At 41.6% G+C, this 19,962-nt stretch overlaps 1 protein-coding gene across 1 annotated transcript in view; it reads right to left on the bottom strand.

Moving 5' to 3' along the window:
- Nucleotides 1-17,159, bottom strand: part of adcy1a (adenylate cyclase 1a) — a 64,303-nt gene extending 47,144 nt beyond the window's left edge. Inside the window, exons 1-2 of the mRNA XM_063002179.1 lie at nt 16,468-17,159; nt 542-691 (exon numbers count right to left, since the gene is read on the bottom strand). Of these exons, the coding sequence (XP_062858249.1) occupies nt 542-691; nt 16,468-17,094 (777 nt within the window). The 5' untranslated portion in view covers nt 17,095-17,159. The remainder of the gene's footprint in view (nt 1-541; nt 692-16,467) is intronic.
- Nucleotides 17,160-19,962: the final 2,803 nt, after the last annotated feature.

Below are 19,962 nucleotides of genomic sequence, written 5' to 3'. Positions count from 1 at the left end.
TACCAGCACAACACACACTAACACACCACCACGATGTCAGTGTCACTGCAGTGCTGAGAATGATCCACCACCTAAATAATACCTGCTCTGTGGTGGTCCTGGGAGAGTCCTGACCATTGAAGAACAGCATGAAAGGGGGCTAACAAAGCATGCAGAGAAACAGATGGACTCCAGTCAGTAATTGAAGAACTACATATCGCAATTGGAACTGATAAAATGGACAGTAAGTGTAGAAACAAGGAGGTGGTTTTAATGTTATGGCTGATCGGCGTGTGTGTGTGTGTGTGTGTGTGTGTGTGTGTGTGTGTATATATATTTAATTTACTTACCTTTAATTTCAAATTGTTTAGTTCAATAGACAGACTGGAAGTTGTTGAGTTTTTTATTAATAATTTTGAACATCACTGGGCCAGACTATCTTTTTACCAACTAAGCCAAACTGAACTTTTTTTCTTTCTATCTTTTATTCTTTTTTTGCTTAGTTGTATTTTGTATTGTACATATGTTTCTCTTTGTGTCTCAGTGTGTAGTGTGCTGGGACCTGTTTTTCATTTTCGTCCTCCAGCTGCAGGCGCTGTTGGATGCAGTTCCTGGCCTGAAGAAAGGACTTCCTCTGGGCACGCTCAGTAAGCACCCGCACAAACACACCCGAAAGGTTCACACCAACCAGCAGCACTGCATTTGCCACCAGCTGCAAACACACAGAGCAAATTTTGTCATCTGTATGTGTGTGTGTGTGTGTGTAAATGACACTTAATCAACATTCATAGCTGGAATACCAACCTTTAAAACACAGTGAACACATATTCAGGTTAATTTTGACTTATATTGACAGGTCTACAATTAAGTACATTAAAATATGAAGTTGTTAAGTCCCAAGTAAAGCAGCAGTAAAGTGTTTAGAATAAATTTTTATTGATTGTAGTCCACAGTCTAGAGTCAATTGGAGTACACTAAGCCCTGTTCTGTTGGTGGAGGAGATGGGCATCTACTTGATCAAAATGATTTATTAAGTTGATAATAAATGTGACCTGAGACTAGGCCAGAGGTTCAGCGTACGACAGGATTATAAATTAAAAAATACAACTAAAGCTACAATAGAGTGTTTAAGACTCTTAGACACTACATATCTTAATTTATTCACTAAATCAAGGAGTCAATTCTTCCCGTGTCGGAATTTGAAATTCGGAAGAGAGAGCTAGGTGGAACCGCAATCACAGCCAGCTAACCAGGTACTCTATTCACCAGCTAACTGATACATGGTCGAGGTCGAGGACTGTGAAAAAATACTGCACTGTGAGTGTGAGTTTGTTCAACCGATTTTGTCGAAGATTCACTCAGTCAGAAAATGACTTGACTAAGGAAACATGTAACAATATTTACTAATGCCTAGAACAGCTAGAGATATATCTTGGTGAAAAAAGCAAGTGAGAACGCACACTAGCTGACCACCTTACCAATCGTGAGTATTGTTATTGACTCAGCACTGCACTGAACTCTAGGCTTACCTTAAATAGCCCTGGAATCAGGTGTGGTGCATTAGTACTCATTAGCGCTACGGCTCCTAGGATTTGTAGTCCGTTTGGGACTATGGCAAGCTGATTTATGCTTCCTGACTCTAAAAGTAAATGACCTGTTACAGCTTTGTTCACAAAGCATAAGATAAACAAGGTTCTTATTCTTAAAAAATCGATAGTCAATTAAGTATTACATTTGAAAATATCATCCTAGGAACATTCTAAAATGCTTGAAGGCAACTGGAATTGGTTTAGGAAATGCAGACCTATAGACAGAACACATTTATTATTGAAGGCACATTGTAGGTGGATGGGGGTCAGATGCAGCACATGCTGTACCTGGTTGACTGCATAAAGGACATTAATTATTGATCTGTGTATGGATTAGCCAACACTTTTGACATCAGAATAAGAGACAAAATGGTTACTTTATATTCCACATTAGCAGGTTAAAGTACATCCTGTCCTTCAGGTACCAATACATTCAACAATACATGTGAAGTCCTTTCTTTAACCAGTGATCATTGTTGATCATTGTTGATTGTTGAATATTTTTTTTATCAAACTACAAGGGTGTTTTTGTCCAAACAACATGTGCCAGGTTTAGCAGGGTTAAGTTGCTCTTATTGACTTAGTAGACTTTTAACATTATTTTATTAGAATTTTAACATCATGTTTCACTTTGGTTACATTCATGAGAGGACAGGTAATTACTGGTTACACAAGGTTCATCAGTTTTTATTGTCAAACACAGTCATGGACATTTTTGTATCTTCAATTCACCTCACTTGAATGTTTTTGGACTGTGTGAGGAAACCGGAGCTCCCGAAGGAAACCCACACAGACACTGGGAGAATATGCAAACTCCATACAGAAAGGGCCCGGACCGCTCCACCTGGAAATTGAACCCAGGACCTTCATGCTGTGAGGCAAGAGTGCTACCCACCGTGCCACCCTAGAGGGGGGGAAGTACCTGAATTTTTAGTTCTGTGCTAATTATAACTAAATATTATATTAGACAATAGAGCATTTTTAATGTAGAAATCCATGAAATTGTACAAATTATTTGAATGTCAACATTTTATGAAGGCCTTTTTACCGCTTCATAAGCAGGTGTTACTGACTTTTACTTGCAAACTATTTTTGAAAAACTGTCAAATGACTTCGATAGGGTGATACAGGTTTTAAATAAATATTTATGTTTAATAGTAAAATAAACTAAAATATACTAAAAAATCAGGAGAATGGCAAATACTTTTTTCACGCAGCATTTGAAACTATTAGAATCATTGAATTGAAAAGCAGATCTTTGTCACATTTGGTTTATTGGCTATGTTTTTTAAAGCTGCAGTATGTAGACTGAAATTAAGAAAAAAACACTTATGCTAAACTTCCCCTCAAATCGACAAATTCATCTGATTTAAAAAAGTTAATACTATAAGTTTCTATTTTAGAGACCTGGATAGCTGATGATACAATTCTGTACACACTGTTGCCAGAACATTTAACAGGTCTGACTCGGAATGTCCATTTCAGGCTTTCCATGTCAATCGATATCAGCAGTGGCGTAAAAAAAAAAAATTGGGCCCCCCTGTGCACTCACTGTATATTTTGATTACATGTATTCTGATATTTTATTGTCCTTTAGTTATTTTAATATTTTAAAATATTTTGTTATCGCTGCACTTTACCGCTAGCATAAGCCACTTGCTACTGTAGAGGGTCGGCTCACCTAGCCGCTGCGAGTGCTGCTCGTCCGGCGGGGATGCTACGGGTCTTTTGCTGCGTGCGGTGGTGGAGGTGTGGGAATAAAGGCACACGACAAGGTAGAGTCACTTTAACTGTTTAGTCAGGACTTCAATGAGCGTTACAACACTTTAGACTGCCTAGCTCCAGCACTCAAACTACCTACTGGGTTTAATGCTGGGACCATACGCGAGCAGCAGACTCAATAAAGCCGTTAATTTTACATACTGCAGCCCTAATCCTGCTTGTGACCACTGGCATCAAACTGTGTGATGCATGACATTCTTTAGCCTCAGTCATTACGTATGTGTAGGACAGATACACCATCATCAAGATTTATACAACATGGACCAATTAATCCTTTGCATGTGGAACACAGTTCAGCACAGCTTACAGGGATAAATGTAAGCTTTGTTTTCATTTAAAACTCTGATTTAACACAACGGACTAAAAATGATATTTAGTTTTGGTATGCATTTAGAGTAATAATGGGCAGGTTGTTTCATGATGAACTTAAATAACAGTATATACACAAATAGTCATGATTTGCTTGGTTTATTTTAATCATTTTAATGCACTATTCAAATATGTTATACGTAAACCTTTTTTAAGGTAATTTATCTTTGTACAGATCACCAAAAAGTGGGCCATTAGTGACTAGCACTAGAACCATTTCACTTGTAGAATCCCATTAAATGACAAATTAAAAGAGAAATAAACATTTATTATTATTATTATTTATTCATCTTTGCTCACTGTTTTATCCTGATCAGGATTAAGTCGGGTCTGGAGCTTACCCGAAGACAAGGGAACTTACCCTGACCAGGTTTCCAATTTATTTCAGAGGCAATTTAGAGCTGCCATTTCACCTAGTAGCATGATATGGGGAGGTGAGAGGAAACCTAGACAAAACCTAAGCAGACAGGGAGAGAACATTTCAAGCTCCTAATTGACAGTGACTGAAGGCAATTTTAGAACCCAGGTCACCGGGATACTGAAGCTGTGCAGCATCCTCACTACCTTCTGTACCATAATACCACCTTTTCTAAAACTTAAAGGGTCATAGCAAGGTATTGGGCCAACAAGACCATACAGAACAGCTTTACTGGAAGGAGATAACCATGTTGTTTTTTCTCACATGGTGTTTTGGTGAAGAACTAACAGTGGGACAGTGGTAGCTCAGTGTTTAAAGTACTGGACTAGTAATCAGACAGTTGCTAATTCAATCCCCTCTGCTGCCAAGTTGCCACTGTTGGGCCCCTAAGCAAAACGCTTACCATCAATTGCTTGCGTGACCTTATGATATTAACTCAAAGTCACTTTGGACAAATGTTATTGTAAAGCATCATTCACTGTCTGTTTTACCACCGCTTTATACTATTCAGGGTCGTGGTGGGTCCGATTCACTGGGCGAAAGGCAGGAAACTCCCTGGACAGGTCACAAGTCTATCACAGGACAAACACACATACACACATTTACACACACACATACCTAGAGGGACTTTAGTACCTCCACTTAAACCGACTGCATGTCTTTGGAATTTGGAAGGAAACCATAGCTCCCAGAGAAAACCCATGTGGACACACATCACACAAAAAGGACCTAGACCACGCCACTAGGGAATTGAAACTAGGACCTTCTTATGACAGTGATGAGGCGACGGTGCTACCCACCAAGCCACCGTGCACTGTGCCCCTTCTGCCCTTTTTATGGGGGTGTTTCATCCTGTAGAAACCACTCCAATCAGTAAAAGATAATGTGATCGGTCATAATAACTTGGTACTCTCTTTAAAGGGGAAAAGTTAACCTGGAAATCGAACCCAGGACCTTCTTGCTGTGAGATAACAGTGCTACTTACAGAGTTACTCACAGAGTGCTGCCCTATTACTGTTATTATTATTATATGAACAGTAGTGCACCAGGTACAACACACCATATGTATTGCACCTGGTTATGAATACCTTAGCAATGCATGAATGAGTGTGTATTGGGAATAGAAACCCGGACCTTCTTGCAACAGTGATGAGGCGACAGTGCTACCCATAGAGTCACCGTGCCGCTTAATGTAAAACACATTTATCTAAATTCACATACAAATCAATGTGCTGCTCTTTTATTATTATTAATATTGTTATTCTTATTCTTATTATTATATGAACAGTAATGCACCAGGTATAATACACCTTTGTGTATTGCACCTAGTTATGAATATGTTAATACTGCATGAATGAGTGTGTATTGGGATTTGAACCCAGAACCTTCTTGCAACAGTGATGAGGCTACCCACAGAGTCACCGTGCCGCTTAATTTTAATTAGGTTGACATTTGGTGACAGTAAATTCAACATGATTTACATAGTTTACATACTTATCAAACTATTCAGTGACCCCTTGTGCCCTCTGTATGGGGGTGCTGTCGTCCCGTAGATACCACTCCCATCAGAAAAGATCAAACATAATAACTTGGTATTGTTTGTGATTTTCATTGACTCCTCTCTTTAAGGGGTGAAGTTAATCAAACCAATTCCAGCAAAATGCCCCGACAGCATGTTTTTTTTTTTTTTGCTTTCCATCATGATCCAAAAATGAGGTCAACTTAACCTGCTTAGCATTTTACACATGCCTCGGAGCAGTGTAGGCTGTTAACTGCTAACATGTATCATGCAGTACATCTGTCTGAGAGCATCTGCACTCAATGTGTTTCTGTATCTAGTTAATTCAGTTTTTTCTTTAATTTGTCACCCATCTGTATAATTTTCCCCCATGCCTTCATGTATGCAGGTTTGTATGTATGTATGTATGTATGTATGTATGGATGGATATACACCGATCAGCCATAACATTAAAACCACCTCCTTGTTTCTACACTCACTGTCCATTTTATCAGCTCCACTTACCATATAGAAGCACTTTGTAGTTCTACAATTACTGACTGTAGTCCATGTGTTTCTCTGCATGCTTTGTTAACCCTCTTTCATGCTGTTCTTCAATGGTCAGGACCCCCACAGGACCACTACAGAGTAGGCATTATTTGGGTGGTGGATCATTCTCAGCACTGCAGTGACACTGACATGGTGGTGGTGAGTTAGTGTGTGTTGTGCTGGTATGAGTGGATCAGACACAGCAGCACTGATTGAGTTTTTAAACACCTCACTGTCACTGCTGGACTGAGAATAGTCCACCAACCAAAAATATATCCAGCCAACAGCGCCCTGTGGGCAGCGTCCTGTGACCACTGATGAAGGTCTAGAAGATGACCAACTCAAACAGCAGCAATAGATGAGCGATCGTCTCTGATTTTACATCTACAAGTTTAGACCAACTAGGTAGGAGTGTCTAATAGAATGGTATTTAAAAACTTCAGTAGTGCTGCTGTGTCTGATCCACTCATACCAGCACAACAAACACTAACACACCACCATCATGTCATTGTAACTGCAGTGCTGAGAATCATCCACCACCTAAATAATACCTGCTCTGTGGTGGTCCTGTGGGGGTCCTGACCATTGAAGAACAGAGTGAAAGCAGGTTAAAAAAAGTATGTAACGAAATAGATGGACTACAGTCTTTAATTGTAGAACTTCAAAGTGCTTCTATATGGTAAGTGGAGCTGAAAAAATGGACGGACACACACACACACTCACACACACACACATTTACACCTAAGACAATTTTAGTAGCTCGAATTAACCTGATTGCATGTCTTTGACTGTTGAAGAAAACCGGAGCTCCTGGAGAAAACCAGTGAACCAGGGAGAACTTGCAAACTCCTCAGAGAAAGGACCTGGACTGCTCCACCTGGGAATCGAACCCAGGACCCTCTGCTACTCACAGAGTCACTGTCCAGACTGTTATTATTATTGTTATTATTATTATTATTCATTGTCTGTTTTACCACCGCTTTATCCTATTCAGGATCACGGTGGGTAAAATTCACCAGGCGAAAGTAGGAAACACCCTATACATGTTAGCAGTCCATCACAGGGCACACATACACACAGATTTACATCTAGGGCAATGTTGTATCTCTAATTAACCTAACTGCAGGTCTTTAAACTGTGGAAGGATACGGGAGCTCTTGGAGAAGACCAGCGCAGACACAGGGAGAACATGCAAACTCCACACAGAAAGGACCTGGACTGCTCCACCTGGGAATCAAACCCAGGACCTTCTTGTTGTGACATTCACTGTGCCAACCTATTATTGTTGTTGTTACTATTATTATTATAATATAAAGAACATTAGTGTATTGCACCTAATTATGAATAAGTCAATCATGTGTGAGTGAGTGTGTAGTGGGATACACGCCCGTAAGTGAATTAGCCACCATAAATTGCCTTAAGATATAAGAAATTAAGTGAATGGGTGAGAATGTGATGTCAAGTGATCGATTGGTGCCATGCCCAGAGAGTATTTCCACCCTGCTCCGGGTGCTTCTGTGTAGGTTCTGAACTTTAATCAGGTTGCACACTTAGAGAAGATAAATTAATCAATAAATCAAATAATCCATGACTTTGCCGTCAAGAGGTTCCACAGAGTAAAGATTTACATCTTCTGCAAATATGACTACAAGATTAGTTTGTGTGTTTGTTAGTATATGTGTATCTGTTCAGTTCTGCCTTCTGATCTGTAGTCTGGTACTTTAACTGCTGAGCTAAGACTGACTTGTTTAATTTGCATAATTACTGTTAGTACTGTTTAATAAATACAATTAGGCAAAACAATACTTACATTCACAGTGATTTTCTAAGGGAGCTTAAAGAGATTTTGGTTACATTCATGACAGGACACAGTTACTGGTTACACAAGATTCATCAGTTCAAGTCTTTAAAGTCAAACACAGTCATGGACAATTTAGTATCTTCAATTTACCTCACTTGCATGTCTTTGGACTGTGGGATGAAACCGGAGCTTCTGGAGGAAACCCACGCAGACACAGGGAGAATACGCAAACTCCACAGAGAGTGGAGGCGAGAGTGCTACCCACCAAGCCACCGTGCCACCCACTCTAAGTGAGTATGTACACTGTCAAAACATTGTCACAGGCCGCTCAGGTGGCGCACCGGTAAAATACGCTAGCGCACCAGAGCTGGGATTTCGAATACATCATATCGAATCTCAGCTCTGCCATCCGGCTGGACTACATGAAAAACAATTGGCTGTTGTTAATAGGGTTCCTCATAACTGGTGCAATTACGACTTCTGCTGGCTGACTGATGGCACTTGCACAGAGTTAAGGAATATTGCTGATTAGGGTGTGGCTCTCAGTGCACAAGGCTGATCCGCATATGAACTCGCCTCGTGCAGGTGAAAAGATGCAGTCAGTACTGCACACGTGTTGGAGGGGGCGTGTGTCAGCTGCGAAGCTCCTCAGTCAGCAGTGGAGGGTTGTATCGGTAGAGGTGAAGTGTAACACAATCAGGGTAATGGGATACGACTAGATTAGAGGATAATATTGGGGGGGGAAATTGAAGAAAAAGAGAAAAAAAAAAACACGTGTAGCCCTGTACCTGCAAAGTGTTGAACCCAATCACAACACATTTACATTTAGCATACGGCATTTAGCAGACGTTTTTATCCAAAGCGACTTACAGTTGTGACAGTATACAGTCTAAGCAATTGAGGGTTATGGGCCTTGCTCAAGGGCCCAACAGTGGCAACCTGGCGGTGGTGAGGCTTAAACCAGCAACCTTCTGATTACTGGACCAGTACCTTAACCACTAGGCTACAGCTGCCCTGAACTACATAAAACTACAGACAAATAAGAGTAATAAAATTTGAGAAATACAAAACACAATCAAACCAAAGCTGCAGCCCACAGCAGAAATGAGAACAGAAAAGGAAACTACATCACTGGAGCAGAAACACTGCATTATACGAGATGGCCAGGAACCACAGGAAATACAAAGACAGCTTCAGAGAGGAAAGAGCGTATGGGTGCAATTGTGCCAGCTACTCATTCTACATGCAAGTTACAGCCTAAACGCTCACCGGAAAACCAGACAGGGGGAACCCAGCAAACCAACATGCAGCAAAATAGCAAGAGAGCTGGGACAAAGCTCAAGTCAAGGATGAGTTCCTGTGACAGATAAACAGAAATGCATGCAAAAAAACAAAAAACTAAGCTGCCAAGTCACCACTGGACACAATTTGAGTTTGGTTGGGTTCCTGTAACAGGTACAATACAAGAATGAGAAATGCTGCCACTGTTCAACACCTTGGGTTCAACAAACCAGAAAAAAATACGCCAGCAAGAGAGCCAGCAGGAGAAGACAGGCTGCCTGTTAGTGAAACATACAAGCTGACCAATAAACAAAAAATCAGTTTATTAAGTTAATTAAAATTAAGCTTGCTTTTAAGTTCAAATTGCAAAAGCAAAATAATGTCTATTACTATTTATAAAAATAATAATAAGTAGATCCAACCCATGTGGAACTTTGTCACACTTGACTATAAGGTTCATAATGTTTTGCTAATTCATTTAATTAATTATCTAATTAAATATAAATCTACGCTTTAACTATAAATATTCAATCGTCCTTATTTTTGTTACTGTAGTTAATTCCATTATGTTAGAAGTAGAAGCAGAACTCTTTATTTTACAAGGGAAATCACCTCGTTTCTACACTCACTGTCCATTTTATCAGCTCCACTTACCATATAGAAGCACTTTGTAGTTCTACAATTACTGACTGTAGTCCATCTGTTTCTCTGCATACTGTGTAAGCCCCCTTTCACCCTGTTCTTCAAAGGTCAGGACCCCCACAGGACCACCACAGAGTAGGCATTATTTGGGTGGTGGATGATTCTCAGCACTGCAGTGACACTGACATGGTGGTGGTGTGTTAGTGTGTGTTGTGCTGGTATGAGTGGATCAGACACAGCAGCGCTGATGGAGTTTTCAAACACCTCACTGTCACTGCTGGACTGAGAATAGTCCACCAACCAAAAATATATCCAGCCAACAGCGCCCTGTGGGCAGCATCCTGTGACCACTGATGAGGGTCTAGAAGATGACCAACTCAAACAGCAGCAATAGATGAGCGATCGTCTCTGACTTTACATCTACAAGGTGGACCAACTAGGTAGGAGTGTCTAATAGAGTGGACAGTAAGTGGACATGGCATTTTAAAACTCCATCAGCATTGTCGTGTCTGATCCACTCATACCAGCACAACACACACTAACACACCACCACCATGTCAGTGTCACTGCAGTGCTGAGAATCATCCACCACCTAAATAATACCTGCTCTGTGGTGGTCCTATGGGGGTCCTGACCTTTGAAGAACAGGGTGAAAGCAGGCTAAAAAAGTATGTAGAGAAACAGATGGACTACAGTCAGTAATTGTAGAACTACAAAGTGCTTCCATATGGTAAGTGGAGCTGATAAAATGGACAGTGAGTGTTGTTTTAATGCAGGGCTCTAGACTAACGTTTTGCACTGGTTGCACTGGTGCACCTAACTTTTTTTCTTAGGTGCACCAGCACAAAAGTTAGGTGCACCCAAATTTTCGACCGCATCGCATTTAACACCGCAGTTTTACAGGTTCACTTTTTTTTTTTTTTTTATCACTGTCCATACAGGCAATATTGACTTGGAAATGACTAACAATCTGGTCAACATGGCCTCGTCTGATGATCTGTTTTCTGCTGCCTGACAATGAAGGGCAGTGGGGAGAGGGGGACACTTGGGCAGTGCATTTATCGCGGCATGTAATGTGTTTTATAGATGCATTGGGCTTTTTCAGCCTTTCAATTCGAAATGTATTAGAACCAGTCACAAATATACTATTGCCGGCCACTGTCTTCTTTACAGTTAATTATAGTATTACAGACTAATTATAGCACACTTATAAAAATTATAAAAATAATAGAGTAAATGTGTATGTATGTGTGTATATCTATTTATATGTGTGTGTATATTTAAAATTATATGTATATGTTTGTGTGTGTGTTACAGAGTGTAATCTTAAATGCAGTGCATTATATTATCGGCTTTACTGAATCTTTTACACAGATTCCCAAAATCGCTTGCGGTGCACTCACTGCGTATTTTGACTACATGTATTGTAATATATTTTGGTCTTTTAGTTATTTTTATATTTTACTTAACGAAAACATTGTCGTGTTTTTACTTTCACTATCGCGGCACTTTACCGCTAGCATTAGCCCCTTGCTACTGTAGAGGGTCGGCTCACCTAGCCGCTGTCCGGTGTGGATGCTGCGGGTCTTTTGCTGTGCGGTGGTGGAGGTGTGGGAATAAAGGCACACGACAGGGTAGAGTCACTTTAACTGTTTAGTCAGGACTTAAGTGAGCGTTACAACACTTTACACCGCCGAGCTCCAGAACCCGAACTTTCATTCTGGAACATCCGGCGAGTCTCATATACAAAACTAAACTTACGGCAGAACGTCCGAACGCACAACCTGGTGCTGCATTCTGATTGGCTGAGCTGAATGTCGCTCACATATCACCGCTACAATATTGTCCCGCCCTTCACTATCTCTGATTGGTTTAGACCATGATATTGGCCTAATGTGTGTCTGTTGTTTGTTTTTTTTCCCTCGGACGCCTGGTCGCACCGGTGCGACCTGAGATTTTTTTTAGTCGCACCATTGAGAAATTAGGTCGCATGTGCGACCAAATTGGTCGCACTCTAGAGCCCTGTAATGTTATGGCTGATCAGTGTATCTTATTTGATGGACTCACACAGTCCATTAAACTACTTTAATAAACACAAACATGGTGAACCAACAAAAAAAAGAACAGTAAATGTGTAAAAAATAACAAAATACTGTTAATATAACTCTATTATACTCAACAATGAATCAGTTTCAAATTCCTTAGACTCTAGCCACATTCCCACCACTGTCAAAACAGCACAACACCATTTATTATTTTGTTTTATGATTACACTGACTTTCAAATAAACTGAAGCCTGAATTTTAAAAATTACAACAACAAAAAAATTTGTTACATATTACAAATCATTATTAGATTATTTCAGTATCACAAAACTGTTCAAGGACAATTTGCTCTTTAGAGTGTTAGTTTGGGTGGCACATAGTGGGTACCACACTACAACATAGGTCACAGCGACATGGGTTTGAATTTTACCTCTAGTCATTTTCCTACTTAGTTTTTGTCTGCTCTCCCCGTGTCCTCATTAGGTTTTCTAAAGTGCTCCTCTTTCCTACCACCTCCCAAATACATGCAAATATGGACTGACTACTTTAATTGGTACCTAGATGTATATAAAGGTTTGAATAAGCAAGTAAATGTGCAAGTCTGTGTTTCCCTGCAATAAGTAGGTGTCCTATCAGGAGTGTTTCCACTGCAACCAATCCACAGTGACCCTGACCAGGATAAAGTGGTACATATGCATTGCATATTTGCTTAGATTCAGAGCTATAAGCTACAGTATGTTGTAATAAAATTTGGGGTTTTTTTACATTACAGAATGCTAACTGGAGAAAAAAAACCTAAAAAATTAAGTTGATTTTAACAAAAGTATTGGAACACCACTTAATTACTAAGGTTTAAGGGGTTTTATTTAGTCACATTGCCACAGGTATATCAAAACAGACACCTAGCCATGCAGTCTGCCTTTACAAACATCTGTTTAAGAATGGATCATTCTAAAGAGCTAACTGAATTTAAGTGTGGTACTGTAATTAGATGCCACTGTTGCAACAAGACAAATCGTGAAATTTCTTCCCTTCTAGATATTCCATGATCAACTGTGAGTCATATTATTAAAAAATGGAAGCATTTATAAACTACAGCAACTCAGCCAAGAAGAGTCAGACCATATAAAGTAACAGAGTGGGGTCGCCGAGTGCTGAGACGCATAGTGCACCAAGGCTCCGCTGATTTAATAACAGCCCAAGTTCTAAACCCTTTCTGGCATTAACATCAGCACAAAGATTCTGCGCCAGAAGCTTCATGGTGTGCGTCTCCATGGCTGAGCATCTACATGCAAGCCTTACATCACCAAGTACAATGCTAAGTGTCGTAAAGCACACCGCCACTAGACTCTGGAGCAGTGGAAACATGTACTGTGGAGTAACGAAGTCTGGTGAATACCAGGAAAACTTTACCTGTCTAACTGCATTGTGCCAACTGTAAAGTTTGGTGGAGGAGGGATAATGATATTGGGTTGTTTTTCAGGGGTTGGCCTATGCCCCCTACATCCAGTGAAGAGAAATCGTAATGCTTTAGCATACTGAGACATTTTGAATAATTGAATGTTTCCAACTTTGTTGAAACAGTTTGGGGAAGGCCCTTTTCTGTTCCAGCATGACTGCCTCCAGTGCGCAAAGCAAGATGAGTTTGGTGTGGAAGAACTTTACTGGCCTGCACAGAGCCCTGACCTCAACACCATCAAAGAACTTTGGGATCTAGAACAATGATTGCAAGCCTGGCACTTACGTCCAAAATCAGTGAAATGCACAAATGCTCTTCTGGATGAATGAACAAACATTCCCACAGACAAACTGCAAAATCTTATAGAAAGCCTTCACAGTGGAAGCTGTTATAGCTGCAAATGGGGAACCAACTCCATATGAATGCTAATGGATATGGAATGGGATGTTATAAAAGCTCCTGTAGGTGTTATGTGTAGGTGTCTCAATATGTTTGTCTATATAGTATGTTTAATTTACTCCATACTAAAATTATTTATTATTGTGCATCAAGTCCAGGTCCAAAGGACTATGAAGTACCTACTTTACCAGCAAAAACAAAATAAATATTTCCATTTTGTTACATTATCTGAGTTTTGGGCAGTGGTACAAGTCCAGTCTCACAGATGATAACCGGAGGCAAGAATCGCACCCAGGTTCCCAGGAGCCCTATAGCTGTGTATCACTCAGTCTACCAGTAGGAACTAAAGGCAAGGATCAAACCCAGGGCCCCAGGGCACATGTAGCTGTACATATGTTACTCTATCAGCAAGAACTAAAAGCTTCTTTTTATACATTTCTGGCATTTAGCAGATGCTTTTATCCAAAGCGACTTACAGTATATAGTCTAAGCAATTCAGTGCTAAGGGCCTTGGTTAAGGGCCAAACAGTGGCAACCGTCTGCTTACTAGTCCAGTGCCTTAACCACTTTTTTTTTTACTACATACACATTGGGTACGTTGAGGATTAAATCAATTTCTTTAAACACCAACAAGAACTGAAAATCACTTATTTAATTTTGTTAGATTACTTTTACAGTATATATTGAGGATTTGTTTGAATCTGATATGCATTTTTTAATCCAGCAATGGGCAGTGGTAGCTCAGTGGTTAAGGTACTGGACTAATAATCAGAAGGTTGCCGGTTCAAGCACCACCATTGCCAAGTTGCCACTGTTGGGCCCCTGAGCAAGGCCGTTAACCCTCAATTGCTTCAAATCATGTTCTGTCATAATTGTAAGTCGCTTTGGATAAAGGCGTCTGCTAAATGCCGAAAATGTAAATGTAAATGATTGTGATTGTAAAAATGTTATTAAGCAATGTATTTCTAAATTAACAATAAAAAATATATGAAAACAATATAAACATATACAGGACCGCAAATGTCTCATAAAATTAGATTGGATTACATATTTTTATTAGCTGTAATGTGTATTTTAGTAACTGAATTTAACAAAAATGACCCAATGGCTCATTTCATGTAATGAGGTGATAAATTATGTGTATATAATAGCATGTTGATGCATATTCATCAATAAAGTCTCTAGCCACATTCCCACCACTGCCATAACACCACAACACCATTTATTATTTTGTTTTATTATTACACTGTATTTCAAATAAACTGAAGCCTGAATTAAAAAAAAATTATAAAATAATATTTTTTACAATTAAAGCCAAAATGTAAACTTCTATAATATATTACGAATTATTATTGGATATGAGAATTTGCACTTTAGAGTGTTAGTTTGGGTGGCACATAGTGGGTACCACACTACAACATAGGTCACAGCGACATGGGTTTGAATTTTACCTCTAGTCATTTTCCTACTTAGTTTTTGTCTGCTCTCCCCGTGTCCTCATTAGGTTTTCTAAAGTGCTCCTCTTTCACCTCCCAAATACATGCAAATATAGACTGACCACTTTAAATGTACCTAGATGTATATAAAGGTTTGAATGAGCAAGTAAATGTGTAAGTCTGTGTTTCCCTGCAATAAGTACGTGTCCTATCAGGAGTATGTTTCCACTGCACCCAATCCACCGTGACCCTGACCAGGATAAAGTGGTACATATGCATTGCATATTTGCTTAGATTCAGAGCTATAAGCTACAGTATGTTGTAATAAATTTTTTTTTTTTGGGGGGGGGGGGGGGGGGGGGGGGGGTTACATTAAAGAATGCTAACTAGAAAAAAAAAAACTAAAAAAATTAAGTTGATTTTAACAAAGGTATTGGGACACCACTTAATTACTAAGGTTTAAGGGGTTTTATTTAGTCACATTGCCACAGGCATATCAAAACAGACACCTAGCCATGCAGTCTGTGCTTCCCTGCAATGAGTTGGTGTCCCATCATCAAAAGTATGTTTCCACTGCACCCAATCCACTGAGACCCTGACCAGGTTAAAGCGGTGCATATGCATTGCATATTTGCTTGGATTTAGAGCTACAGCATGTTTTAATAAATTATGGTGTTTTTTTTACATTAAAGAATGCTAACTGGAGAAGAAGAACTAAAAAATTAAGTTGATTTTAACAAAAGTATTGGGACACCACTTAATTACTAAGGTTTAAGGGGTTTTATTTAGTCACATTGCCACAGGCATATCAAAACAGACACCTAGCCATGCAGTCTGTGCTTCCCTGCAATAAGAAGTTGGTGTCCCATCATCAAGAGTATGTTTCCACTGCACCCAATCCACTGTGACCCTGACCAGGATACAGCAGTACATATGCATTGTACAGTATATTTGCTTGGATTTAGAGCTATAAGCTATGTTGTTATAAATATTGGGTTGTTCACATTGAATAATGCTATGATAATGCAATGAGATGATAAACTGTGTGTATATAACAATATGTTAATGCATATTCATCAATAAAGTTTATTTAAATACCCTTAAAGTTAAATCAGATGTGTTTGAGAGAGGAAATCACTAGTGCTGGGTCTGTACTGGACAGAAACAAGTACAATGTGTTTGCTGAATTACCAGTGAGCATATAATAAGGTATGACTTACCGGACTCCAGGCGCGCGGTCTGTGGGCACTTACAGACGTGGCTGTGACGATAAAATGAGACGCAGCAACTAGGATTCCAAACACTACGGCTAGCAGAGTCCGTACCGGCAGCAGGGAGTACGCGACGAAGGTGACCAGCATGAGCTGCCACACACCTTGCTCAGGTGCAGCCGCGCTGGATGCGGTGGGTCCGTGTGCGCCCTGCTGCGGTCCGGCTCCCATCGCCAGCGGGAACGGGCAGCAGAGTAGTGCAAAGGTAAAACTGAACAGCAGAGCCAGTCTGGCTATCTGCTGCAGCTGCGTGACCTGCAGGTACTTTACATTGGTGACAATAAAGAGCGAGGTGAAGATGACGCAGTGCACCGGGTGCGAGCCCGTGGACAGGGTGAAGCGCGTGCCGGCGGACAGCAGCTCGACCAGCGCCAGCGCGCACGCGGCCAGGATGAGCACGGCCAGCGCTTTGAGCGTGGCGGTCTGCTCCAGCTTCAAGTTGTACTTCTGAAACAGACTCTCCAGCTCCTTGCAGTCGAACTCATCCTCGAACGGCGTCCCGGCCAGCCGGCGGCTCTTTCTCCGCCGCGTGGGGACTCGGGGAACCGGCACTTCTTCCATAGCGAGGCCATTCATCCGCACGGAGCCGGCGCGACCTCCTCCTTCACCTTTTTCTCACCAGAACCCGCACGCACAAGCTGCGCAGACACCCCCCAGGTCTGGTCCGTCCTAGACCGCGCTCCTTGAGCTCCTGAAGCCGGCAACAGTCGGCGAAAAATAAGGAGCAACAGAAGGAGCCCGCCTCCGCGTTTCTTCCCCTCCCGCCCTCCTCCAGGCGCTCGCTCTGCCGGGAAAAGTGCGTGCGCGGCCCCCCAAACCAGGTGCGCGTCCACAGCAGGGACTCCCCTTCTGTACGTTTCCAGGACTACATGTAGACCTTGCGTTCGGCTCAAACAGCGCATGCGCAACCGACCGCGTTTTTTAAGACGCGAGGCACGTCTCCCGGTCTAAAACCCCCTCCTCCCACACCCCACGCACTTTTCCAAAATAAGACATCACATCTGGCAGCTGCATCCAAGAGGAGCCTTACATTCTTTTATGAATTCATTCCATTTTCACTAACTTTCATTGTGGTCAGTGTCGCAGTGGGTACGGTGCCACCCTGATAAATTGGGCGCAAGGTATTAGACAGGGAATCAATCTCAATCCACCTTCTTAATGTTTTGGGAGGTGGGAGAAAAACTCCTCACAGACACTGACCAGAGGTAAGGGTTAAACCTTAAGTCCCCAGGACCCATGCTACTGTGCAACACTTACACTACCAGCTGGGCGCTGTGGCTCAGTGGGTAGCACTGTTGCCTCACAGCAAGAAGGTCCGGGGTTCGATCCCCAGGTGGGGCGGTCCGGGTCCTTTCTGTGTGGAGTTTGCATGTTGTCCCTGTGTCTGCGTGGGTTTCCTCCGGGAGCTCCAGTTTCCTCCCACAGTCCAAAGACATGCAAGTGAGGTGAATTGAAGATACAAAATTGTCCCTGACAGTGGTAGCCTAGTGGGTAGAGCTTTGGGCTATCAACTGGAAGATTGGCGGTTCAAATCCAGGCTCTGCTATGCAGCCACTGTTGGGTCCTTGAGCAAGGCCCTTAACCCTGCCTGCTCCAGGAGCGCCGTACGATGGCTGACCCTGCGCTCTGACCCCAGCTTCCAAACAAGCTGGGATATGCGAAGAAAAGAATTTCATTGTACTGTACACCTGTATATGTATATATGACAAATAAAGGATATCTATCTGTGCAACACTTAGTGGGTAGCACTGTCGCCTCACAGGAAGAAGGTTCGATCCCCAGGTGGGGTGGTCCAGGTCCTTTCTGTGTGGAGTTTGCATGTTGTCCCTGTGTCTGCGTGGGTTTCCTCCAGGATCTCCGGTTTCCTCCCACAGTCCAAAGACATGCAAGTGAGGTGAATTGAAGATACAAAATTGTTAAACTGACTGTTTAACATTAAACTTGTGAACTGATTAATCTTGTGTAACGAATAACTACCTCTCCTGTCATGAATGTAACCAAAGTGTGTAAAACATGACATTAAAATCCTAATAAATAAATAAAAAACACTACCAGCTATGCCACCATGCTGCCTGACCCTTGTATCCCTAATAAAACAGTTACAGTGTATCACAAAAGTGAGTACACCCCTCACATTTCTGCAGATATTTAAGTATATCTTTTCATGGGACAACACTGACAAAATGACACTTTGACACAATGAAAAGTACTCTGTGTGCAGCTTATATAACAGTGTAAATTTATTCTTCCCTCAAAATAACTCAATATACAGCCATTAATGTCTAAACCACTGGCAACAAAAGTGAGTACACCCCTAAGAGACTACACCCCTAAATGTCCAAATTGAGCACTGCTTGTCATTTTCCTTCCAAAATGTCATGTGATTTGTTAGTGTTACTAGGTCTCAGGTGTGCATAGGGAGCAGGTGTGTTCAATTTAGTAGTACAGCTCTCACACTCTCTCATACTGGTCACTGAAAGTTCCAACATGGCACCTCATGGCAAAGAACTCTCTGAGGATCTTAAAAGACGAATTGTTGCGCTACATGAAGATGGCCAAGGCTACAAGAAGATTGCCAACACCCTGAAACTGAGCTGCAGCACAGTGGCCAAGATCATCCAGCGTTTTAAAAGAGCAGGGTCCACTCAGAACAGACCTCGCATTATTCGTCCAAAGAAGCTGAGTGCACGTGCTCAGCGTCACATCCAACTGCTGTCTTTGAAAGATAGGCGCAGGAGTGCTGTCAGCATTGCTGCAGAGATTGAAAAGGTGGGGGGTCAGCCTGTCAGTGCTCAGACCATACGCCGCACACTACATCAAATTGGTCTGCATGGCTGTCACCCCAGAAGGAAGCCTCTTCTGAAGTCTCTACACAAGAAAGCCCGCAAACAGTTTGCTGAAGACATGTCAACAAAGGACATGGATTACTGGAACCATGTCCTATGGTCTGATGAGACCAAGATTAATTTGTTTGGTTCAGATGGTCTCAAGCATGTGTGGCGGCAATCAGGTGAGGAGTACAAAGATAAGTGTGTCATGCCTACAGTCAAGCATGGTGGTGGGAATGCCATGGTCTGGGGCTGCATGAGTGCAGCAGGTGTTGGGGAGTTACATTTCATTGAGGGACACATGAACTCCAATATGTACTGTGAAATACTGAAGCAGAGCATGATCCCCTCCCTCTGGAATCTGGGTCGCAGGGCAGTGTTCCAGCATGATAATGACCCCAAACACACCTCTAAGACAACCACTGCTTTATTGAAGAGGCTGAGGGTAAAGGTGATGGACTGGCCAAGCATGTCTCCAGACCTAAACCCAAAAGAACATCTTTGGGGCATCCTCAAGCGGAAGGTGGAGGAGCGCAAAGTCTCGAATATCCACCAGCTCCGTGATGTCGTCATGGAGGAGTGGAAAAGCATTCCAGTGGCAACCTGTGAAGCTCTG

The sequence above is a fragment of the Trichomycterus rosablanca genome, chromosome 9 (assembly GCF_030014385.1).
Source record: "Trichomycterus rosablanca isolate fTriRos1 chromosome 9, fTriRos1.hap1, whole genome shotgun sequence".
Lineage (NCBI taxonomy): Eukaryota > Metazoa > Chordata > Actinopteri > Siluriformes > Trichomycteridae > Trichomycterus > Trichomycterus rosablanca.
This window is presented reverse-complemented; position numbering and strand designations above follow the sequence as displayed.